General features: G+C 39.9%; 1 protein-coding gene across 5 annotated transcripts in view; it reads left to right on the top strand.

Annotated features, from left to right (window-relative positions):
- GNB1 (G protein subunit beta 1) overlaps positions 1–26,870 on the top strand; it is an 83,796-nt gene that overhangs the window by 47,983 nt on the left and 8,943 nt on the right. For all 5 annotated transcript variants that reach the window (XM_073316859.1, XM_073316857.1, XM_073316854.1 and 2 more), the window contains 5 exons: positions 2,212–2,319; positions 10,046–10,084; positions 11,842–11,948; positions 17,685–17,748; positions 19,875–20,037. In XM_073316859.1, the coding sequence (XP_073172960.1) occupies positions 2,263–2,319; positions 10,046–10,084; positions 11,842–11,948; positions 17,685–17,748; positions 19,875–20,037 (430 nt within the window). In that variant the 5' untranslated portion in view covers positions 2,212–2,262. The remainder of the gene's footprint in view (positions 1–2,211; positions 2,320–10,045; positions 10,085–11,841; positions 11,949–17,684; positions 17,749–19,874; positions 20,038–26,870) is intronic.

Below are 26,870 nucleotides of genomic sequence, written 5' to 3'. Positions count from 1 at the left end.
AAGTGCTCTAATTTAAGAATTTAGCCAGCGATAATGTCACGTTTATAAATTGGTTTGGATGTTTATGCTATTGAAGTATTTTTAAAAGGTTAATTTAGTGACTTAATCTGCCTGTAAAATTGAGTTAATGTTCCACTCTTATATTAGCTCTAAAATTCTGACACAGCCATATGCCTTGTTCCTCCCAGCTAAATGTAAATTTCATTAGAATTGCTACTGTACCTCTGCAATTTTACATTAGTGCCTAGTACTACCACGTTAAAAGAAACTCAGTTTGGGGGTAACTATGTATTTTTAGGCCAGAACACTAAAGGAAAATGATAGTTTTGTTTAGGAAAATATTTCTATTAAAGGCTAAGTATTGTAAACTTAGCAGAAGATATTTAAATAGTTTGAGTAACATCTTGGAGTGAAATTGCCTTTGTGGGAAGTTCATGGTGGTTCAGGGATGGTGTTTTAGCTCTGTCTGTTCTAGATTGTTTACAGACAATCTCCTACTAGGATGCAGCAGCCAGAGGCATGTATGCTAGCCTATAACTCAGGATCTACACTAGGAAAACCAGCTATTGCATAAAATGGCTGTCAGCAGCAGGTTCTCCAACTCATTAAACTGTGTAATTGATACTGTAGACAGAATGAAACCGTTTTAACACTGTTATAGAAAGTGTAAATGAGATCTTAGGTCATTATCCTAGTAGACGACCATTCATTGCTGTTCTAAAACAATTGCCAGAATTTCTTTTGGAGAAGATGGCTTTGTGTTCTCTGAACATTACTACAATTTCTATACACTGATTTTAATAGTATAAGAAGTTATATCTGTTGTCGTTTTCAAAGTTCAGGAACGTGAAGGTTTGATTTGCTGAAAAAGAGGTAATGATGGCCACAAGAGTAGCAATTAAAAGCAAGACAGTGTCCATTGATAATACATACATAAAATATGCATAATCTATTATGGCCATACAGTGGAGGAATAGAGGAATGTATACGACTCAAATGTATATGACTCGCAAACAATGAACAGCAGCAGCGTGGATAATACTAAATATGGAAGATCAAGGTAGCTTCTAAAATACCTCATTTGCTTTCCACACATTTGCTTTATTTTCTTTTGACAGTTTTAATTATGCCTGAAGTAACTTAGTTGAACTCGTAAAGCAGGTATAAGTCGTCATATCCACAGTTTTTTGGGTGAATTTTTGTATGAAACAGTGTCTAGAATACATTTCAAAAACCGAGAAATGGTGTTACCTAGCTATTTGTATTAAGTTGAACTTGTTTTGTTTAGTCCTCTGTAGTGGCTAGCCCCACCCCAATTATGTACTACATGAAAAGCCTTACAGTGGGGCTCTGTGGCAAGCGTGAGAACAAACGTAATTGTATAAAACGAAACATTTTAATATTTCATCTAATTTCTGTAAGTTCATATTTGCTTCTCAGTTACATCACAGGATAAACAGAAAGTATATTTACAGTAGAAATTGCACATAACATTACAAATATCTATTCCAGTACGACTTTACTACCTAGCAAGAGAAAACTAAATGAGGTTCCCCAACAGGTACTTCAGGGCTTCTCACCCAAATATACTGTCCCTTTGGTTTCTTTTGCCTCATAGGGACCTGAACAATCCCTGTTTACTCAGCTATCCAGACCGTATTCCTCACAATCACCAAATTTCAGGAAACTTCATTGTATTATCGTATTCCTGGCTTCTCAGTTTGTTACTCCAGTCTATAAATATTAAAGAGACATCTTTGTCTTTTCTTTGATTAAAAACAAATCTTCCACTGATTTTTTACACAGAATTTTACCCCAAGGGAAAAAGGGTTTATCACAATTAGTGTTTGTAAAAAATCAGCGTTTTGCTCATGCAGTATTACAGCTTATGCAAAATGCAATCAAGAAGATATTTTATGGTAGGAAAAATGCAGTGGGACCTGAGGGAAAGGAGAGGAAACATTCCTAGACATATTTTATTAGTCCTGGGCATAAAGAATGAAACAGTAGATATGAAGAGTTGTGACTATACCTTGTTCTGAATAGATGTGAGAAAAATGGCCTTGGACCCACTGTAGCTGACTTTACCCATCGTTAAAAAAATCTGGGTTGAGTTCTAGCTATATTGAAAGGACATTCTGCTCCACTAATTTATCAAACTTTGATTTTTGTTTTATTTTTGTAATAAATCCTCGTGTGTCTGTATTTCAGATTTCTGATTGTCTCAGAGGTGGCAGTGAAGCCCACCATTAGCACAGGAAGATGAGTGAACTTGACCAGTTACGCCAGGAGGCTGAGCAACTGAAAAACCAAATCAGAGTATGTATTAAATCAAATCAATGTGTGTATTTAGGTTAATGCAAGTGATACTTATGCCAGTTGTGTCCTTTTAGGAACAGGATGGGAGATGGACAAAAATGACGTGAAAGTTTCAGCCTAACAAGCAAAATATATTTCAAAAGTTAATATATGGGATATCTTATAAACGTAAGCACAGATAACTCCATAGGAAGTTGCTTTTAGCCATTCCAGTTTCTAGTGAGCTCTATGATTGAGTCACACAGAATAATATAAGAGTGTATAGATTATATTTAAAAGCATTTCTGTATCTTAACCTGACCTTAAGGCCAGTATACATTTCTCTTGAAACTTTAAGCTGTCCAGATCTCTAATGCATCAGGTTTGAGTATCTGATATTTTTATGAAGTCTTCAGATTGATTTGTAAAACACTTTTAGATAGATAATATCTTGGTTTAGTATTTTGGACCAGTAGCGTCTAGTACTAAACAAATTATAATTCATCACTTGCCATGAAGTTTAGCATGAATAAACTTCCTCACAGCCCTCTCAGAAAGTAGTTTAAAAAGACTGGCTGAAGTACAATATTATATTTTATTTACTGTCTAGATTTTATTTCCTGCTTTATGCTCAAAGGTATACACAAGCAGTAAAACTAGGTCATCTTGTTGTTAAGTTATAGATCACAGCAAATATACTCTGGTTCTTTCTCACTTGCTGGCACATCTACTCACCATGTATATGCTGAGTGAAATAAAAGAGAAGTGTTTTAATATTTCCAAAAGAGGATTATTGTCAAATGGACATTTTGTAGGTTTCTTTCAAAAGGATTTTATGAAACTTAACATGAACAAAATTATTCCCAAAGTCTTTTAATTCTTTGGAAACACTAGCACATATGAAGCAGAAAGAGAAACTGACTATATAAATTGAGTGAAATTGATCAGTTTAATTTCAGTTTGTGTAAAGTGACAAGTCCAAAAAATAAATAGCTTACATTAACTAGATTTTGTATTCTTTGAGGTTTTTTTAAAATATTCCAAAATAGTTGTTGTGATCCAGTGGGCACTGGATTATTGCTCAAAATACATTCTGTCTTTCCAGCTCAGAAGTAAAGTGAGGCACAATAGCCAAGTTATAGTACTTACACTGGCAAGACTTAATAGGTTTAGTGCGGGGAGAGAACATCACTTCTGCTTCCTGCAGGTTGTGCTTGTCAGCAACTGTTGTCATCATGGCAATGTGTGTCTTAAAAACTTTGACAGCCCCCAATTTTTTTTAGGCTCCAAAATAATGGCTCTAATACCACACAGGATTCAGACCCAAACCAACAAAAGTAATGAAAATGTCTGGACCCCCATTCTACCTCATTCAAGTAAAATGTAGGTTACTTGACACTGGTGATGTACAGTTTTTCTCCAGACAAGCTCTCTGGTTGTGTTTCCTTTTGACCCTCACCACCCCATTTGTTCCACCCAAGCCACACTAATTTGCACTGCATCCTCCTTCTACTTGAATCTCCTGCACCTGGATCGCTTTTTCCTGACCCAGTGTGCTAGGGTCTTCACCCTCTCTGAGACCTCTTATGGAAGCACTTTGTGGAGATTTATATCCTAGTCGTCTCATTGTTCACAGTGTGCATAGAAAAGTAGTACTAACAGGACACATGCTGAAGTTTTCCTCTCACTTGCTTTTTATTGTATTCTATCCCAACCCCTCCCCCTTCTGTCTATGTAAACTTTCTGTGACAGGAACCATATTCCGTGCCTGCTTAAACACCTATGTAACTGAGTTCATAATACTGCTATTGCTATGTGTAACTTGCTGCTATTGTATGGCGCTGTGATTCGTTTGTAAACCGAGTAAGTTCTTTAAAAAGTGTGCAAAGATGACTTTTTCATCACTTATACAGTAAAAAGAAACCCCAAACTTCAAGTAATTTTAATCTAATTTGAAATGTTATTGGGTTGGTGATTTGTACACCAGTCTTCATGTCTGTGCTATTTGGGATAGCAGGGCTGCCAAATCAGAAAACTGGCATTCATGTGAAAGTATACAGACACAAGAACAACTTGACTTCACTGCCAAACACTGGTTTTAAGTGAGCTGATACGGTCACTTTTTCTTTCATATTGTAAACGCCTTCCTTTCAACCCCACACCTTTTTTTAACTTAAAATGAGGGAGCAGCAAAAGGCAAGCATCCCAGAGTTGAGAGGGAGAGGATGAGTAATTGTAATTCCTGACCTTAATTTCAAGAGTTCACACCAATAAATATCAATGTACACTGAAATTAGATGCCATCAGTACTGTACAGTAAACAGCATGTTGGACCTCACCAATGTAATTCTGCAGTTAGATTTTTTTAAAGCCCAAAATAAGAGTAGGATTACATTGTTCTTAGATGTAGCACGTTTTACTAAGAGTTTAAATGGTATGTCAGCTACTGCAGGGGGATTTCAGGGTTACTTTATTAAAAGGATGCTAGAAAACTGAAGAGGAGGTTAGGGTATCTGAAGAGGAGGTTAGGGTATATTTCTTGACTAGAATAGAATTCACCCTCTTTAAATGCTGCTAATTATCCCATCAGAGTCAGTATATTCCCAGGGCTCATAAAAGTATTTCTGAAGAGCAAATGTGCTGCCTTTTAATACACCTGATTTCAACAAGTCTGGGGTTTTTTTTTTGTTTGCTTTTTGTTTTTAAAAGTCCTTGGGTTAGAATACACGTCTCCCTCATGTCCAGATTCTCTGCACCCCTGAACACTGATGGCATAGTGCAGTATATTTTTCAGGAACAATTTCGTTTCCAGAGAATACACTTAATGAAAGTGTGTTTGCCAGGTGGTGTTGCCTCCCTTCATAGTTACTTTTAACAAATCATTTTTGTAAATGAGAAGAAATTCCAATCCCTGACTCCATCCTAAGTCACACACAGCTGTTTTTCGAACTGTGCTCAAGACTTACAGCAACATAAAGAGGGACAGTTTTGTGGAGCCACCTTGTTAAAAGGGCAATGGTGCATCACCGTAAACTATACAACCTGTATATTGTTAAACTATGCTGTTAAAGAACACAATTTTTGGAAAGGATTTGGGATTTACGTACAATAGTTTTGGCCAAACAACTTTAGATCATCAAATCAGAGCATCGCTGTTCAAGAGAATAGAAGTCTCTACGCATAATACATAACATAGTCAACAGTTCTTCAATTATTTTGTCAGTGTGAATCCCAGAGTAGGTACTCATGCATTCAAGATCGGATTTTTTGAATAGCAGTATTGGCAGCCGTGCATATGCCTTTGGCATCCTCATGCTCTTGCACAAGGGCATAAAGGATGGAGTGGCTACGACTCTCTCACTTTCCTTTTACTGCCTGTGGCAATGAGACGGAAGCCAGTGAGTGTGTGACACACTATTCTTTTCAGAGATCCTAAGCCAGTTAACTGAAGGATTTTTTTTTTTAAAAGGAAGTCCATCAACAACCCCACTACACCCTGCCGTACAGCAGGGCAAGACGCTTCACACCAGCTTGCCACATTCCATGGTGGAATCAAATCCTCGAGGTTTGAAACCTGTCACAGCAAATGTCTTCTGCCAAGGGGAAAGGCACATCCCGGTCAGGTGCTCTGTGTGGAAGTCCTTTTCCTCCAGCACCTGCAAGCTCAGTTCAAGCTACATGAGCTAGAGTGGTTCATGCAGGTTACTGCAGACCCAGAGGTGACAATCATGACCACAGCAAGACCACACAAACCAGTGTTGGCCAGCACTCCCTCAAGCACACATCACACTCTAAGATTGAACAGTGGAAGGAAGGTGGGTGAAGAGGACTCCACTGATGTTGAGGTGGTCAGCAGTGATGCTGCTGACAGCAACTGCTGAAGTCTGCTGCACACAAGACCGTGGCACTGACTACCCCAGGGCTGATGGACTCGGCATCTGTACTGACTGCCTCTATCGTGGCACCTCAGGTGTTAAAGTAGGTACCTGTGCCTGCTCACAAATGGGACACCAACTCGTGTAGCTGAACCAAGCTTACACGTAGTCCCAAAACCAAAGGGGAGTTCCAGAGAGGGACATGAAACAGATTAATCTAAGGACAAATCCCCCAAGCAGTAGGGCAGAGTGAGAGACCTGGCACTGGTACCTGTGATGGAGGTGAGCAAAGACCTGAGATCTGCCGCCTTGGAGGAATCCATAATGTCTCTGGAGACATTCCTGGTGTCACAGATATGACCAGCACTGGAACCTGCTCCGTAGCACCTCTTGGTGCTGCCTTTTGAAGAGGAGGTATTCTCCTTCTTGCCATTGCTGACTTATTCCTTTTTGCCTAATGGCATCAATGGCTAGGCCACACTGGAACTGGATGTGAGTGCATAGGAGCAGGAAGCGACAGGGAGGCAACAATGACTCCTGCCTCTACCCAAGGAATCCTCCTCAGGGTAGTGACACCAGTCCCCAGGCAGAAAGCCTTTGAGGACCTCCTGTCTCAAATTGCAGAGACCCTGCACATTGGGACTGCGTTCATACAGGAACAGTCTCATGACACATTTAATATGTGAGTGTGACAACACCAGCCAGGATCACCCTCCCAATTAATGAAGAAATCCTGGAATTGGCCGGAGGACTATGGTAAACTCCAGCCACTCTTCCTCTCTCCCCCAAGCAAGTGGAGAAGAGGTATCAGCACCCGCACCCCACCCTGAGGGTTTTGAGCACTTCTGAACCCACCTGAAATAGCTCGTTGAGGAAAATAATTTATGCAGCAATCAGAAAACCTTCTCCTGCCCGAGACCTCAGTATAATCCTCCAGAGGCTCACTGGGTCTCCATTGGAACCTCTTGCAGAATTTTCTTTACACCAGCACACTGAAGACTGTTTTCCTAGTGACTGCCACTTCAGCCAGAAGAATGAGTGCACTTCAGGCACTTATAGCCAAACCCTCATATGATATTCCAGAGGGACACGGTGGTGCAAAGACCTCACCTGAAATTCATTCCTAAAGTGGTCTCAGAATTTCATCTAAACCAGTCAACCTTCCTGTTGTCTTCCTGAAGCCATGTTTAGCACTGGGAAAAGAGAATTTGCACACGCTAAATGTATCCAGGACTTTGGTTTGTTACATGGATGGGGCAATAGTCTGAACTAGCCTGTCTTTCTAGGCATAGCAGGACATTCTAAAGATCAGGTGATTTAATCACCGAGAATATTAAAATGGAGGACAGTGTATTTCTCCCACCAAACATCAAGGTTCACTCCTCCAGAACACAAGTAACATGCCCTAACTGTTTCATGTACATGCCAATATTGGAAATCTGTAAGGTGGCAACGTGGAGTAACCCAATGACATTTGCCAAACCCAATGCCTTGGGTTCAGCTGCTATATCGGATGCTATGTTCAGGAGAGGAATACGTCAATCACTGCTCAGTTGGTGCAGCTAAGACTCCTCAAATCCCACCGTCATGGGTGGATGCCGGTTGCAGTTGAATCCACACTACTCAAATGGTTCTTTGAGGTTCTTTGAGATGTTATCAGTAGGGATTTCATGACTCCCCTTCATCCCCTTTTTGCAGAGTCCTCATCTACTATGGGCTTCAAATTGAGAGGGAACTGAGGGAATGTCATGGCTGTTCTATCCTTCATCTTTGGAACTTACCTGTTCAAAAAATTCTGATCTTGCACATGAGGCATATGCACATCTACAGTAGGTTCCACACAGACAACATCTAGAAGATCTTCAGTATTGCTGTGGAATAAGTAACTGTTCTTTGCAGGGTGTGATCAATAGAACTTTTCATAAACAGAATTTGAGAGTAGAAAATGAATGAAAAAACCTTGTGCTGTAGTGGGTAAAAGTTTCCCTTTTATTTAGAAAAGTGGAATATATTGTATTGCACCATGAAAATGTGCAAGTATCTTGTGATTATAGTATAGACTTCATGGCAGCACAAATATAAACAGACAGAAATTTATTAGTGTGACAGAGTTCACTTATTTCCCTACAGTTTTTGTTTAATATTGTCAGCAAGTGACTAAGAGCAGAACCGTGGATACGTATTTAAGATTAAATCCTGTTATGATATAATTTAAACACGTCCTTGTGTGTGTGCACGTGCTTTTGAAGAAAGCTCAAATAGAGTAAAGAACCTTCTCAAATTATTGCCAAATTGCATGGATGCAATTATAGAAATTTAAAGATGGAAAAGATGTACATGTTTAATTTCCTTGGGGCTGATTCAGGATTGTTCCCTCGGTTACATTTTCTCGTGCTATGTCTGTTCTAGTTTTAAGTCTCCAGCAGTGGGGCTTCCAACTCTTCCCTTGGCTGTTCCACAGGCCAATAACTCTTGCTGACAAGCAGTTCGTATTTAGCCAACACCTCTTTTTCTTACTCCCATTACTTAATTGTAACTCCCTGTACCTTCCTACACTTTTCTCCATCCAAGGTATTTACACCTTTCACATAACTGTAAAATATTATATCCCCTTCCCTTTTTAGCCAAGCTACACTTAGCCAGTAGTCTTTCTTTATAAATCAAACCCTGGTCAATTTTGTTTGAACTCCTACCAATTTCTCAATATTACTAGTAATTCGGTGCCCAGAACTGAATAATGTTGTCCAGTATGATTGCGGTAGAGCCATAGTTCTCTTCCTATATGTGACTAATACTTATGAATAGACAGCCCAAATTTGCCTGGGCAGCCTTTGCTTCTAATCTAAGTCCTCTGGCTGGTGAATGAAACTTATTCCAGTTTTTTATAACCTGCATATTTTATTTATGTGCGGTTTACTTCCTCTTCCAGATTGTTAATTAAAATGATAAACACCACCATTTCTTACTAGTATGCGCTTGGAAGTATTTTCAATGAGAAGCCTAAGCAATCATACATTTTCACAACATGAATAAAATAGCTGAGTCTTTCTTTGAGCTGACTCCATCCATATAAATGACCATTCTAGGACAACTCACAAGTTATCCAGACTTTTTGTGTACATAACTAGCTTAAGAAATTAATGTCATGTCTTCCTGTCTTCATTAATTTTAAACTTCTTTAAACAGAACAAAAGCTTGGCGCCAATAAAGAGACTTCCTGCATTTTTTCATCTCTGCTTGTTTTAAAAAAAAAAAAAAAAAAAAAAAACCCAAGGTATGGAGCATTAAACACTAAAGCATTGACTAAAGTATTTGTTGGCCAGGTGAAGAGCAGTGTACTTTCAGACTCCTTTAGTTTGATTTTTTTTTTATTCTGAAGTGTTTTCTAGCTCTGTGTAACAAATTATTTTAGGTTCCTTAAACAGAGTTGGAAAAATATATTGTGTATAGCCCCTATTTAAGGCATCTGTTGAGTCCAAGTTTCCCCTTATACTTTGCATTTTGGATTTTGGCCATCCATTATAAGATGCACAGAATGTCAGCAGTAAGTACTCAGGGATAACCCACTACCCCAGAAATCACACTTTGAAACTTGCTGCTAAACATTGCTTCCTACCCTTGCCCACTAAATGCTAGAATTATCTTCTCAATAAATAAAGGTTCCAGCAAGAATACTAGACACACATTGGCAACAGAGTCTGGCTTGATAGGTTCCTCTGCCAATTTCTCTCCTTGGGGTGATCATAACTGCAAGATTTTCCCAAATCTAGTGGTTTTGCTTCCGAGTAACTTTTGCAGAATGGTCAGCATAAATGGTTCAGCACATATTAAGCTGTCTCTGATGTGTTGTCTCTAATTTTCCCTTGTTATAGGATGCCAGAAAAGCATGTGCAGATGCCACTCTGGCCCAGGTAAGTACTCATTTCAGATGCTCACATTTTATTTGCAAAAAATCTACATAAGGAAAATGTAAATACAGAAAGTTTTGTGTGTGTGTAAAATTATGAACAATATCTTAATTCTTCCTATAGTCTAGTCTTGGCAACATTAGCTTCCTTTGACTCTTTGCATGGTGTGATTTTTTTGATTACACACAGATCCTGCTGCTTATGCATGGCGAACTACTGCCAGTAGTAGGATCAAGTAGTACTTTCCTTGGTAGGTCACTGAGTTCCTTTCCCTGATTTTTTTTTTTTTTTTTTTTTTTTAAATACAAGTATTATACAGATGGATTTATAATTTGAAGGACCCTCACATTGGAGCAACCTGGAAGGCCATTTATAAAGAAACCTTTGCCAGGAGCTATTGTTCCAGATGTGTTTTCAATCAGATTTTACCTTTCACCACCCAGTTTAATCCCTTTTGCTTGAACTGGGAGTAATAATCCTGTGTCTGATATCAGTTTGTTGCTGTGGAAGTGAGTAATGCTACAAATACAGTGCTACAACTTCAGCACTGCAGCATCAAGCAAGAGAGAGGTAGTGAGCAAGAGGCCTTCTTTCAGCATTTAAATTACTGGGGACATTTTTATATGTGACAAAGAGAGTTGCCCATAAATGTAAAATAAATGTGCTAAGTTTAATATCTAAAATATTTCCCATGTGCAAAAGTCTCTAAAAAGCTACTGTATTTGTACAAGGGATGGGCATTGTGTAGGAATTTTAAATCTGGCCCGATCTGTTAGTTTGAACGTTAATTTGTCTGGGCAGTTTTCAAAATGAAGCAGAGTTCTTTACTCAAATGTTTCTGCTAAATAATTTTTTTAGGTGGAGACAGGACAAGTATGCAGACGTTACCTGTAAAATGGAGTTATAAACTGGTTTGGATTCACTAATGTGTGTTCGTTTGTTCCGTATATTACTGGAAATGTGCTATGTGCTATTTTTTGAGTGAGCGCTTTGCTCCAGGCCAGAGACACTATTTATATTAAATGTAATGGTATAACAACAATGTATTGATTTCTTCCTCACTTTGCTACTCACTTACTCATTCCAGAATACACTTTTATGCTTTAAAAGTTAGATAAAATATTAATATTCTCTTTTGAAAATCTTCTGTTCAAAAGGCAGTTTATGCTAGATCTAAATTGGGAGTTTATCTTCAAAATGTTAGGTGCAGTTAAAGCCTCAGATACAAACACCCCATCTTCCCAGCCTCTTTAAAAACAGAAAGCTGCGTTATTCTGTTGAATGCATCTCTATTGTTGGGGGGGCAGGGGGGGACGCAGCGGGAACCCTCTGCCACAAATTGTAGTAACCTTAAAACTAGAGGCTTCAGAAGATAGAAACTGAACATAATCCTGCCCCGGGTTCTGAGAGTTTCTAATGCATGCAGTTGTTTCCCACTGGGCCTGGATAACATGCATGTTCTTCCAGAGTAATATTGTGCAATTGTATTTAGCTAGGGCTTTGCCTACAATGCTCAGATAAAGAGCTGGGCCTGGGGAAGAATAGTAAATGAGAGAATGACCAAGCAAATACTGCATAGCACTAACATATTTCTTAGTCAATTTGTTTGTCTAAATCTGAACATGTCCAAAATGTGTGCGTTGAATCCTTTGGTTTTCTGCAATAGACTACTATAAGTGTTTCTGCATTAATAAGTATCTGAATATTCTGTGAGTAAGATAAATGCAGAATCTAAGGTCTATAATAACTTGTTTATTTAGATCACAGCCAACATTGATCCAGTGGGTCGAATTCAGATGCGTACTAGAAGAACATTGAGGGGGCACTTGGCTAAAATTTATGCAATGCACTGGGGGACTGATTCCAGGTGAGTGTCACTGGCACAGAAGGATAATCTTTTGGGTTTCATTAAGATCTTGTGGAAAAGTTCAATTTGGTTTTTCATACAGTATGGTTAGAAATTCAGTCCCATCATTTCAGGTCATGCCTATAATCCATCTGAAGTCCTTTCCGCTAGAAGTGGAATTTTAAAATACCAGAGCTCTTTTTGAGGAGCAGGGGATCTTGGATGCAGGTGGGGGTGGTTACTTCATTTGAAGTTGCATAACCTTTGCTTCTATTCTGGTACTAAGAGAATTTAGCAATAGTAAATGTCACTTTTTTTCCCTTTTAATCTCCGTATTTTTGTCATCATAAGCTAAATTCAGATACAAAATATCAACCCCTTCTTGCCTGAAAAATACTGTTGTCAATGATTTAGAGGAAGCATTTTAAAATAGGCACTTATTTTTTTCTGAGGATATTAGTCCTTCTGTGATTTCCAGACAATTAAAAAATGGATGCTAACGGTATCCCTGTCGATGACAACTATAATGTGTAGTTTTATAAGAATCTTAAAGCACGCACCCCGGTGAATTGTCCATCTTAAAATGAGTGGACATGGTATTCCTTCATTGTAGGAATAGGTGAATTAGCTTCTTTTTAATCTTGTAAATATGTGAATTAATCTGGTCAAAGCAAGTACATTTCTAATCAACAGAAATTACTGAAGGGAGCCTTGTTAATCTAATGAGGGTGATCTTGTTAATTCAGTCTTAAGTACAGAGCTTGTTTACACAAGATTGATAAGCAGTTCTATTCTTAAGTAACTTAAAATCCTAGGTCTGTTTATACAGTAGAACCTCAGAGTTACAAACACTTTGGGAATGGAGGTTGTTCATAACTCTCAACAAAATGTTATGGTTCTTTCAAAAGTTTACAACTGAACATTGACTTTGAAACTTTACTATACAGAAGAAAAATGTTGCTTTTAACCATCTTAATTTAAATGAAGCAAACGCAGAAACCGTTTTCTTACCTTGTCAAAATCTTTTTTAAATGTTCCCTTTATTTTTTTTAAGTAGTTTGTTTAATACTGTTCTATACTGTATTTGCTTTTTGTTTGTTTGTTTACTTATTTTGTCTCTGCTGCTACCTGACTGCGTAGTTCCAAATGAAGTGTGTGTGTGTGTGTGTGTGTGACTGGTCAGTTCCTAACTCTGGTATTCATAACTCTGAAGTTCTACTGTATACCTAGTGCAAAAGTAGCAAAGTGCTTAGTTGTGGGGTGGAGGGGGGAGATATAGAGGAAAATATTTTTAAAGGAGTGGTACTTGTTTTTATTTTCAGTTTCTGAATTGCTCAGGGTTGGCAGAGCAACAGATAAACACAGTGTAACAGTTTCATTTGAAGTTTCATACGTTTTGTAGAATCTCATTTTATTTCATAGGAGTACTATATTAGCTTGTCATAAGTATATAGTTTCCAATGTTGCAAATGATATGGCATATTAGGGTTGCCAACTTCATAAAATTTAAAAACCGGACACTCCAGTTGGAGTGCTGGGACCTCCCCCACTTGGGTCAGGAGGGTCTCACCTGTGGAGCTAGGGCTGGGAGCTACAGCCATCTGACACAGGTAGAAGGCAGCCACAGAGTAGGGGCTGGTGTGGGTGATGACCCAGTGTCTCCCCCCACCTGCAGTAACTTAAGCATTTTTAGCAATAGGATTGTGTTGTACAACTAGAGCAAAGCCAGCTAGAGGAAACACCAAATTAGTTCTGATGTCACAATAAAGATCATAGATCTCTGTTTTGTCCTATTTTTATCTAACATTCTTTCTTTCAAAAAGTGAAGGTGGTCAGATATTTTTGTAACTTTTATAAAAACAAAGTTGTGTTTTTTTTTAAATTTTCCTTTCAAATATATTATACAACAACCTAAGAGATCTGTGAACAAGACTTTACATACATCTTCTGGTTGAAGTGATCTCACACAAACATAATATCAGCACTCCTTAACAGGTATATAGCCTTAAAGCTACGTGTCTACAATAGTCTCATCTTTATAGAGTACATCCATGATGGTGGTTTCGCAGAGCTATATTGTTGAAGGCAGTTTAGCACTTACCTCACTGTCAGCTTAAACCCAGTGCATTTTAGTTTTGCATTTTATGAACACTAAATTCATTCAGATTTCTAAAAAGAAATCTGACTTCAAACAATCTCCATCCCACTGCATTTTCTCCCTTTCCAATCAGTCTGTTTATACAGTTTTCAGGAAATAACTCTGACTGTTAGCATATTTAGAAAGTCATGTAGGAAACAGACACCACTACTCACGATACTTACATTTTAAGTTCCAGGCAAAGCTGTTTTCACTAGAGACAATTGACACATGATGCATCCCCTCCAAGTTCTGAAACAGCTTTATCCTTTTTTAGGAGGCGCCGATACCCCTAACAATAAAGGAGAGATTCAAAAGATTACTATGCAGTAGGAATGTTTTACTGATTATGCTGTCATTTGAAGGGACATAATTAAGTTGAAAATCTGAAAATTGTTGTTTGTGTTACCATAAATAGATGTAAGTAACACCTGAGATTACTAAAATGGAAAGGTCAGAGAAAACTATCTCCTTTTTCTGTTAGTTTTAGTGTGAAGATTTGTAACAAATTTCAGGGCATGCTACTTGAAATGGAATCTGTTGGAAACAAAGCTTTTGAAATTAGTGACATTTAAATGAAATTTTAATTAAGTGCTAGAAGCGTTCAGTACTGTACAGATACATGGTTCCTGCCCTGCGGAAGTAGAAGGCTCAAAAGTGTATGACATGAAGTTTTAATATATAGATAAATCAGGTAATACTGTTATCCGCAGAAGGTAAGTGTAGTATTTATCAGCAAACTCAATTTTAAGGGGAGCTGACTAGAGCTTATTTTCATTAAATTGGATTAAAAGTTCAAAACTCAGACTCAAGTGACGCAACTATGTTTTACCTGTGCACAGTAGAGTAGCCTAACGCAGCCACAACTCTTTCTCAGAGACTCATTGACTTTAAGGTCAGACAGGAGCGTCATGATCATCTAGTCTGATCTCCTGCACATTGCAGGCCACAGAACCTTGCCCACCCACTCCTGTAATAGACCTATGACCACTGCCCAAATTACTGAAGTCCTCAAATCATGATTTAAAGATTTCAAGTTAGAGAATTTGCCATTTAAACCTGCAAGTGACCCATGTTTTATGGTTTCAGAGTAACAGCCGTGTTAGTCTGTATTCGCAAAAAGAAAAGGAGTACTTGTGGCACCTTAGAGACTAACCAATTTATTTGAGCATACGCTTTTGTGAGCTACAGCTCACTTCATCGGATGCATACTGTGGAAAGTGTAGAAGATCTTTTTATACACACACAGCCTGAAAAAATACCTCCCCCCCACCCCACTGTCCTGCTGGTAATAGCTTATCTAAAGTGATCACTCTCCTTACAATGTGTATGATAACCTGGATTTGTGCTGGAAATGGCCCAACTTGATTATCATACACATTGTAAGGAGAGTGATCACTTTAGATAAGCTATTACCAGCAGGAGAGTGGGTTTGTGGAAGGGGGGGGGAAAGAAAACCTGGATTTCTGCTGGAAATGGCCCAACTTGATTTTCTTTCCCCCCCCCCTTCCACAAACCCACTCTCCTGTTGGTAATAGCTTATCTAAAGTGACCACTCTCCTTACAATGTGTATGATAATCAAGGTGGGCCATTTCCAGCACAAATCCAGGGTTTAACAAGAACATCTGGGGCGGGTAGGAAAAAACAAGGGGAAATAGGTTACCTTGCATAATGACTTAGCCACTCCCGTGCAGGGTAAGTCGAAAAACTCCCAGGGTCTGTGCCAATCTGACCTCAGGGAAAATTCCTTCCTGACTCAAAATATGGCAGTCAGTTAGACCCTGAGCATGTATTGTAGAAACGCGTAAAAGCCCCAATTAAGGATAAGGCACTGTGTACACACAGTATGAAAGTCCTTAACCCCAAATTTGTAATTGTACTGTTTAAATTAGCCCTTGTATTGACACCATAATCTGAAAAATAGAGCAGTCAGATTTGTGAATAGACGATCTAATAGCAAGCTCAGAGTAGTGTGTTTGGTTAGGTGATTTGTCATAGCCAGGCACTGGATTTTAAATGAATGTATCTTTAAAAGGAGAGACTTGGCTTGAGATGTGGACCCTTCTCACGACTGTGTGTGTTTAAAATAAACAATTAAATATGACACTTTTCACAAGGGCCTCTTAGGATAGTAGCAGCTTTGAAAGTTAGAAAACTACCGGTATTCTGTTACACTAGTGATAGGTATTATCACACAGTACTTGTGTGTTGAAACTTGGACTTTTCACTTGAATTAGGTTTGCACATACAGATATTAAGATGGAAATTGAAATGATGTGGTGCTTTGGCACAATACTTTGAACCTTTTAAGATGAATAGCCAAACTCTTAGCCCCAGTAATAAGTCAGAAAGAAAATGTGTAAGGTCAGGACTCAGAGCATGAAATATTACATATCTGAACTCTATTTTATATCTGCTTCCCTAATACAGAAAAAGGCACTCTCAGCTGTTTTTGTCTGATTGTTCCTGCAATCTGAACCTTTTTTGTTCTTGGCGTTAGAAAAGCTGTTCTTTAAAAAATAAAAGAAGCCTGGAAACAAAAGCTCATATTTTAAACTAGACCAAGAATACCACTCTGACAAAATGGTGTATTTCAGTCTGTCTCCATTGAGAGGGGAGAGATTCCCCTGCCCCAAAAGGAAACAAAAGAAAACCACCCCTTCCTTCCCTGCACTCTACCCTTCTATGCAGAGTACTTCTCTGTAAACTAAATTTTCTGTTGGCCTGGGTTTTAACTCTACTCAGACACTGGATTTTATTTATTTTTATGTATTTATTGGCTTTCATCCTGAAACAACCTTTTTTACCATGTGTTAGAATAAGCAGAAATTGGGAAGATGGGTCCAAATAATTAGCTGGGTCTGCCTATTTTAAGTGTGCCTATCACTGTGATTTCCAAGGTTTCGAAGGGATCAAGAGACATCACTGCTGTTTAGGGATTATTTTCGCTACTTCTCCTTCTCCTGATTTGTGCATCTGTAGATCATCCGCTGGGGAGGGTGGGAAGAAGAATTCTCAGGTCCTTTTCCCAGACTCCTTTAATAAGGAAGGTCTGCAGAAGACAATGCAAAGTATGTGGAAACAAGATGAACTTCTGAGAATAACTGGGAAGCAGTTAAAATAGGCTTTTACTAATAACTCTGTGTGCGTTTTCTCAACCCCCACCCTCAGAATCTTTTGACAATCAGAAAAAAGTGAACTTCTTGCTGTCTTTGGGAGAGGAAAAATTGTTTTAAAAAAAATAAAATAAAAATACCATGCTTGGGGAAAGGAAGGCATAAAGCGGTAGGTGACTTTTCCAAAAGTCAGTGGTAGTCAGGCATGGAACCCAGATCTCCTGACTTCCTATCTTGTGATTTAACCACATAACATTGCAACAACTATTGAGTTGCTTTGTTGTTAACTGCTGTAATATTTAACACTTAACATGAAGTGCATCTGCTCTTGTTTCTATGAGGCACGTTATTTAAAAGAATACTGATGTTGCATTGTACTTTTTTAAAGCATTCATGTAAACATCTTAGTAGTTATGATAACATTTCATTTGAAACTAATTGGCTTTGTTTTCTCCATATTTGCCTGCAATGATTGTTTTTGTTCGTTCTTATTTTCTCTCCAGGCTTCTAGTTAGTGCCTCCCAGGATGGCAAACTTATCATCTGGGATAGCTACACCACAAACAAGGTGAGAGTAATTGACATACTGCTGCTTAATTAAAATTTGACTGAAAATACAAGGGAGAGGAATATTGTTTACCTACCTTGGCTCTTAAAGGGATACAACCAAAACTTAGTTTAGGCCTAACACCTGACCTCTAAAATTATGATTTTAAACAATGTGGTTAGAGACCTAGCTACTGTCTGTCTGTATAACATACATACATACATATATATATATATATATACACACATTAATTATATATAAAATATGTTTACCCAGCTTCCGAGAAACTAAAAATATTTCATTGTTCAGTGAGTGTATTTTTGCTTCGCTGCTGCAGGAGCAGCTGTCATCAGAGGGAGTAGAAGTTAATTAGCAAACGTTTCCCAGAAATGTGCGATGTGAGACAAAGCACAGCCATACTAGTTGGGGCTCTGTAATAAAGCAGAGAATTACAAGAATGCAGGTAAGAGACTGGTCTCTTTCTGGCTGTAGTAACATGACATGAAAAAGGGTTACAGAAGGTTTATGGTCACATGGCTGTGGTTGGTGTCCAGTGGCTACTGTTATGAGCTCTCCAATAAATTCCATGAAGGATGAAAAAACAATACTTGTAAATTATTACAAAACTGGTTGTGGAGAACTTAAAATAAAAATTTTCAGCAGGTAAATGGCAGTTAAATAAGCAGAAGTGTTGTTTTTAATTGAAAAAGACAGTGCAGAAATAGGAAATAAAATACTTCTACAGTGATTTCCATATTAGGATTTCAATATTCTTGAAAACATTAATTAACACTCAACATCCCTTGAAAACAGCGACTTGCATCCCTATTTTAGAATTGGGAAAACTGAATCACAGAGATGTTGCTACTTGATTAAGGTCACACAGGAAGTCTTTGGTAGAGTCAGAAATAGAATTCTTTATCAAGTGCTCTAGTTACAAGTACATCATCCCCCTGAAACAAGATCCACTCAGTGAAAGAAAGACTTTCCAATCCAGGAAATTTGAGGGCATCTTCTTATTACTAGAAAGTTTTTGATTAATAGTTGAATAGCTTACACCTGAAAACAGTTTGTCTATAGCTGAAAACAGGTTGTCTAAAAATATTCTAGCACCACATTATGGCTAAGCAGTGCTCATTGCAATTATGCTGTGCACGATGTTAGTAGTAATAAAGAATGCGATCGTAAATGTGTTCTATCCTAGGGATGAGATTTGAACAACCATCTTGAGGCATTTTATTAGCTTCATGGTAGAAGATACATGTTTTGCAATTAGTTGGCTGTATTTTTAGCACAGAGCATTACTCTGCTATTTGTACTTTTATATCACACCCATTACCGCAGGATTTGTAATGGGTATAGATGGAGATTGTATGCACAGAGGGACAAACACCTTTCTAATCCCTAGTCAAGAAATATGAGGAAATCAGGGATATTTCACAGAGCCTCATAATAGATATAACAACATGATCCATCCCTCAAGGAGTTTACAAACTAACTTCAAACACAGTGCAACAAGAGGAATAATAAGACAGTAGGTCTGGATTAGAGAAGGAAGGACAGGGTTAGCATTAATAAGACTGTGGTTACTCAGCGAAGGCTAGTATATGGCATGTGGGAGCAAAAGGGGAGTTTGTTTAAATAGTGAAAGGCCTTGGTTTGCTAACTTGTTTGGTAAGTGTTGAAGTGGGTTTTAAGGCACGATTAAAAGAGGGTCAAAGTAAGTCTTTTTTTGCTGTTTGTTGTTCCTTCGTCATATATAATCCTGGAATCAACGTTTTTTTACCTACCATAAATTGAGCACCAGTGTGTTTTCTCAAGCTAAAACATAGTGCTCGATCTATAATCATAAAACCATTGACTAGCTCTTGTGGCTTTTCATAGCGCTACCTATTAAACTGGATTCTCTGCTAGAGTGCAACTCTGAAGTTTTAATTAAGATACTATTTGTTTTGACAAGTTAAATGCGCAAATTATTTCTGAAATAAGGTTGGCCCTTGGAGTACAAGGACTTTTCATCTTTTTCATTATTCTTCCTCCTGCTACCTTTAAAGAGAGAGTAGTGTAGTTACAGAGAAGATATAAATAAGAACTTCCTGATGGTCAATTGACTTAAAGATAAATTATGTATTCTGCCTCTGCTCCAGGTCCATGCCATTCCGCTGCGTTCATCGTGGGTGATGACCTGTGCATATGCCCCCTCTGGAAACTATGTGGCCTGTGGTGGTCTTGATAACATCTGTTCTATTTACAACCTGAAAACTCGTGAAGGAAATGTACGTGTCAGCCGTGAGCTGGCTGGTCACACAGGTGAGCATCAGTTCTGAAGGGTAAACTAGTTGTGAGCTGAATGCATGATGAATCGTGAACACTAGATATGGAAAAGATCCATTAGGTCATCTACTCAATCCTGCAATGCCAGAGGACTGGTTTCCTACAACATACAGTCCAGTCTTATTTGAAATGTCTCAAGCAATGAGGCTTCAATCATTTTCCTTGAAAGACTACTCCATAGACTAGTCTCGATCAAGACATTTTTCTTTAATATTAAACCAGAAAGTTAAGTATCATCGTGTGATCCCGTAGCTTTTGTGTCTACCTTTTTGCACCTTGTTAAATACGTTTTTCCCCCTTGTGTGTTCACTTTTCAAATAGGTGACATTCCCTCCTCCCGCGCCCCATGCCAAAATCAGTCATCACTTTGCCAATTTATACATCTTTAGTTTTTAATCTTTCTTCAAAAATTGTTCTTTGTTGCTCACAACCTTTGCAACACTTTAAACATTTAAATAATGAATATAATGGCTTCACCAATCTTTCTAACAGCTTCATAAATCTTTATTGCTCACGTCCCCAAATAGAGACAATGATCCTTTACAGAAAACATGTTGCCAAGTGCAGCATTGCCCAAATTGAAAATAATCAAATTCTTGTTATATGTAATAAATATTGTGGCAGAAAATGGGACAAAATTTTTTTCTTAAATACATGAGTCCCAACTTCTTACACTTTGTCCACAGTCTTAAATTATTCTTTATTTACCTCATTGTTGGTGCTGATTTATTAGAGAGGGCTCTTATTGTAAAACCATATCCTAGGAAGCTTAATGTAGTTTGGTCAAAATATTTAGTCTTTGGAAGGCATGAAGGGGAAGATTTAGTGATTACAAAAGGGAATTATTTCATTTTGCAACTCTTTTTTTCTTTATGGAAAGTAAAACTGCTACAGTATAGCATATCTGCTTAAAGCTTGGGGTTTTTTTGTTTTGTTTTGTTTTTTGTATCCAAGCTCTTTCCTGATATTGAAAGGACACTACATTTACAAACTCAAATTGGAGAGAGAAACCTAATTGGTCATGCATTTGTTTTATTGTGGAGTGCAATCAGATATCTCAAACTGGCTGCTGGTGCCAATTTTTATTTCTGTGAACTAGACAAGCTTGCTGGGTTTTCATTAGGTCCCAAAGATTTGAGGTCTGATTTTTCAGAGATGCTGCCCTTTTAACTTGTTGCCTTCACCTGGAGCTGTGGGGGCCGAGCACCTCCTGAAAATCAAGCCCATTGTTTCCAGTCTTGGTCTCTAAATTACCTTTGTTGTTCTGGAAGGCAGAAGTAATGTTCTTTGAGTTTCAATGTAAACCATGGTCTGTTTTTCAAGGTCTTCCTTTTTTTTTGCAGGTACTTACCCACATTCCACATGTTCAGTCATTGATACTGGATAATTCCTTTGGAGTCCCCAAAATTAATTACTTGGCTGCTCAGGGTACTGACATCTAAGAACCTCTGACCTGAACTTCAGATTTAAACCTCAGAATGACTTGTATCTTACTACTCTTGGAAGTCTGTAGAGATGTTTGGCTGGCCATAGAAATATCTGAAAGCCTTAAAAAATCCTTTTAATCTCTAAAAAGTAGGACTGTAGTGCCCAGTGTTCTAGGATCCACAGTGGCTCCTTTAAAGTGGCTCCGCCTCCAGAAGGAGGGCACAGAGCTAGTTTAACTGGATGCTTGGGAATTGCCCCTCAGCATTACGTTGGTGTAGGTTGTCCTACACTGCTGCCCTGTGCTGGAGGTAGAAGTGGACAGAAGGGAGGGAAAGTGGTCGGAGTACTCTGCACTACAGCCTCTTCTGGGGTTTCTCTAACCTACATCAGGGCCATGCCAGAATCCTGGAGACTACAGGGCTACATTTGGCCCTCCTGGGGTTCTCTCTCTTCAGAGGTGCAGCACAGAATCTGGCCCACTCTTTTTCATCAAAGTAACTAATGACTGTGATAACTAGAAATAAAAAGAAGTTAAACTGGATAATGAGCTATGATTGTGAGAACAAAGGGACCCATATAAGGGCTCCATTTTCCTTGAAATAAGAAGATCCACCAAGGCAGCTAAAAGCGGAGGGGATGAGCTCAGGATTTTTCTCTTCCCCCTCTACAGTCCAAGACCATTGTAACATCCCATATCACAGCAGAAGTTGAAATGGTAATTCATTAGAGTGACTTCTACCTGCTGAAGGAATGTGCGGTTGAGGAAAAGGAAAGGAAGCTGAAAGATTAATGGGAAGAAGTAGCCACTCAGAAATAGGATGTAAATTGGCTTGATATCTTCCTTGTTGAGGTCTGGGCTGGAACTTTGGTTCAAAGAGTGCCTGTGCTGATTCTGGACTGCACGTAACAGGACTCTGTTTATCTTAGATATTACATAGTGCCAGTCACTTCAGTAGCTATGTGCTTATAATCATAGTATGTGACATACTCAGTGTTACATCAGCAAGCCTTTGTTCACTTGCAGATTCAGTAATAATACACCCAGCAACCTGAGGGAGGGAATCAGCTTGTAATAAGTCATATCTGTCAAGGTTGGAACCCTGAAACTGTGTGTCATCTTTATGCTGCCTTTGTTTCTGTAAAGAACAAAATCCCAAGATGCAGCAAAACAGAGTCTTCTTAGTCCAGAGGCTGCCAGCATGGCTCCGGAAAAACCTTTAACAGCTCTAAGAGGAAACATCAGGCGAGCTGTGTCTCTTGCTGGTTTTCTGCCTGATCAAGCCTCTGCCTATATATGTAAAGGGAACCCTCTGAAAACTGTTCATTGAAGGAAACCAAGGTTATTCATACATGTATCGTTATAATCAGGCAAACCTTCCAAAGCTTCTGTTTGTTGAAAAGAATAACTAAAATGTGTTAAACTATATTGTAGATGGCACTTAACTTCTTTTTATCTCTTGTGTTTCTTTCAAAGCATGGATTAGCTACCTGGTTCACTGGAATTGTGTACTCTGTCTGAAATAGAGAGATGTTGACTGACCACTAAAACAGATATTGAGTAGTTGCGATAACCAAGCACACCATGATCCATAAAATGTACTTTTCTTTAATATCTGTTGTAAAGAAAAATGGAACTAGCTGTCACATGCATTTTTGTTGGGTATCCATGATGCAGCTAATGTGCATGTCAAAATCCTAAAAAAAAAGATTTGAGCAATAAAAAGCCAAGAATATCTTTACAGTATATCTTAGCTGTTCAGTGGCCTCTTTTAGAGATGGGCCCTGTAAGTTAGTAAGATCACTAAAATGCAGTATGTGGGTTCATGGCAGGGTGAATATGGCCTCTACAGAGGGTGAAAGACTATACTATATTGTAGACGCCTAGAAAGGATGCATCAAAAGAGGTGATTGGTTTCATTTGTTAGTGTGAAATCTTAGAGAGTCAGTTTTAATTAACTGCTCTTCTAGTGCAGGGTTAAGCAGGACTGCTGCAATAAAGCTGTAATTGGGGGTGACATCTGGATCTGGACTTGGCAGTGAATGAGGACGGACACGGATGGATTTTAAGCAACAGGGTGCAACTCTGTTGTACTTAATGGAGAGGAGGGGCACTACCCTCCTAGTCACCTGTATTTTAAATGGTTCCAGTGCAGAGGTTACAGGGCTCCTCCCATATAACCCAGAACTCAGGGTAGACTTTCCTTGACCTACCCCTAGGACTCAGCTTGCTCTTCTGAATCTGACCACCACCCCCAGCGAAGGGTACAGATCGGACTAAAAGGTGGGGACCTTACTTAGGTCTCCCCCTATCCCATGAGCACAAGGCCACTCAGCAAAATCCCAGGTCTTTCACTTCTGGGAGCCATTCCTTTTAGCCTTCTAACTGCACTGGAAACTGGCTGAAAGTTGTAACAAACTAACATCCCTGCTACTACCAAGTACTACCATGAATTACTAAATCCTCTTCCTTGTTTAACCTGACCATGCATGGAGTATGCTCAGAGGAAGGTGAAAAAACCCACTAGGCCTATGCTAATTTGACAACAACACAAAGAAAAAAATTTCTTCCTCACCCCAAAGCAAGTGATCAGTAAGACCTGCAGCATCTGCAAAAACAGTTCTTTGAATGCTTGCTCATGTCCATTCCAATTAGGTGTGTGCGTGCCGCGTGCACAGTCGTCAGGGGAAAATCCTTCCAGCAGCACCCATCAGGTCGGCTGTGGAGCCCCCTGGAGTGGCGCCTTCATGGTGGTAATACAGGTTCCTGCCAACCCGCTGCCTCTTCAGTTCCTTTTTACCACCAGTGATAGTTGTTAGAACTGCCATCGCTTGCCTTTGCAAGTGCTTCCCCTAGTCCTTGTAGTTCAGTTTTCTGTAAATAGTTTCTAGTTTAAGATAAAAAGAAAAGGAGTACTTGTGGCACTTTAGAGACTAACCAATTAATTTGAGCATGAGCTTTTCATGCTCAAATAAATTGGTTAGTCTCTAAGGTGCCACAAGTACTCCTTTTCTTTTTGCGAATACAGACTAACACGGCTGTTACTCTGAAACCTAGTTTAAGATAGTTTCTTAACTAGGAGCCGGGGGTTTCTCCCCCTCCCCTGTTGGTCTCCCCTTTTGGGATGTGGGGCATGCCTTGGTCCCAAGGGTTTAAACCCTGTAGAACCTGCCACGAGCCCACGCCAATGGGCGACTTCCACGAATCTTGTCTCAAGTATCTGGGGGAGGCGCACCAAACAGAGTGGTGCAAGATTTGTAAAGAGTTCCGCCCAAGGACTAAAAAGGAACGGAACTTCAGGCTGAAACAGATCCTGTTGGAATCGGCCCTCCATCACCAGCCAGCTCCAGCTGTCAGGATCCGGCACTGAGCACCTCCATGCAGAGCGCTCCGGCCTCTGTAAGTGAAACGGGGCCAAGGAAGGATTCCTGGCTATAGAGACCCTTGGCACCAGTGCTCCCTAGCACTGAAGCCTGAGGAGGCAGTACAGCACCGCTCGCACTCTCTGGTGCCACATAAGCAGCACAAAAAGATGGACGGGGGCACTCACCCAGACTGAGTGCGGCCAGGTCAGACAGTACAACAAACAATTCAGGACCTGCCTTTTGCAGGCATGGGCCTTTTTGCAGAGCAGACAGACTCCAGGCTTCACAGCCTAAAGGATTCGTTGGCTGCATAGAAATCACTGGGGCTACATACCCCAGCTACCCAGCAAAATCATTTCAAACCTCAGCCCCTGCAGCGCTTCTGTCCTCCCCAGCCCAGGCAGGACTTCTCAAGGAAGCGGGGTAGGAATGGTAGGCATAAGCCCAGCCCAGCCAAGGCCAGAGCTCATCAAGGCAGTTATCAGGCTCTTAGCAAGCCTTTTGAAGGTGTGCCCGAGGGCGATGCACTAGTCTACTCACTGGATCCTTCCCCCTGTTTTCTGAACCGTCTGTCCCACTTTTACTGTTCTTGGTCCCAGATAACCTCAGACCACTAAGTCCTTCGCACGGTAGAAATGGGATATTCTCTCTAATTCTGCTCCTCCCCTCCCTGCTACCCCCTTCCCTGTCCCTCTTCAAGGACCCTTCTCATGAGCATTTTCTCACGTAGGAGGTCCAAACACTCCTCGATGCGGGAGCTGTGGAGGAGGTTCCTCAGGAGCTTAGAGGCACCGTTTGAACCCCTGGTGACTTGTTCATTGCTCTACCTTTCATGGAAGGTGGCCTTCCTAGTCACTATTATATCAGCAAGGAGACTCTTGGAGCTTAAAGCCCTAACTTCCCATCCCCCTTATACCATTATTTTTATAAAGACAAGGTACAGCTTAGGCGTCATCCAGCCTTTCTCCCAAACTTGCATCCCTAAGCCTCACGCAGAAAGTACAGAACAAAAGGCTGCCCTCCTTGGACGTTCAAGACCATTTACACTGAATGTACAAGACCATTCCGTAAGTCGATCCAGTTGTTCGTGGCGGTTGCGGATAGAATGGAAGGCCTCCCAGTCTTGTCACAGAGAATTTCATCATGAATCATGTCCTGTATTGGGGCATGCTACGAGCTGGCAAAGGTTCCAGTCCCAGCACTAATGGCACGTTCCACAATAGCACAGGCCTCCTTAGCAGCATTCCTGGCCCAGGTCCCCATCCAGGAGATCTGCAGCGCGGCGATGTGGTCCTCAGTTCACACTTCATGCTATTACCCAGCACGCCAGGGACGATGCAGCATTTGGCAGAGTGGTGCTTCAATCAGCAATTCAATGAATTCCAACTCCACCTCCTAGTTAGGGCTTGAGAGTCATCTAATTGGAATGGAAATTCCAAGCACTTGAGGAAAAAACAGTTACTTACCTTCTGGTAACTCTTGTTTTTCAAGATTTGTTGCTCATGTCTATTCCAAGACTTGCTCGCCTTCCACTCTGTCAGAGTAGCCAGCAAGAAGGAACTGAAGAGGTGGCGGGTCGGCAGGAACCTATTTTCACTGCCATGAAGGCGCCACTCCAGGGGGTCCACACCTGATCAGACGGGTGGTGCTAGGGGAAAAAGCTCCCGACGACTGTGCATCCACCTAATTGGAATGGACATGAGCAACACATCTTGAAGAACAACAGTTACGAGAAGATGAGTAACCGTTTTTTTTTTAAAACTACAGTCATGGGGAAGGAGTGGGGAGTTTCCTGAAATAAAGCAAAAAGAGGCTCCCCGTAGTTTGAGCTAGGATTTAAATTAATGAAAAGGGAGAGCAAGGGATGAGTCAGCTCCCTTCCTTCTCTGGCTGGCTAATGAATGGGTAAAGCCTTGGGAGGAGGGGCCCCCCTGCATTCCTCAGGGAGTGCTCTCCCTCTTTCTGCTGGGGCTCTTCTAGTCACAGCTGGTCCCCAAGAGAGCAGCTTCCCCCCTAGA

The sequence above is a fragment of the Lepidochelys kempii genome, chromosome 18, assembly GCF_965140265.1.
Source record: "Lepidochelys kempii isolate rLepKem1 chromosome 18, rLepKem1.hap2, whole genome shotgun sequence".
In the NCBI taxonomy this organism is placed as follows: Eukaryota; Metazoa; Chordata; order Testudines; family Cheloniidae; genus Lepidochelys; species Lepidochelys kempii.
This window is presented reverse-complemented; position numbering and strand designations above follow the sequence as displayed.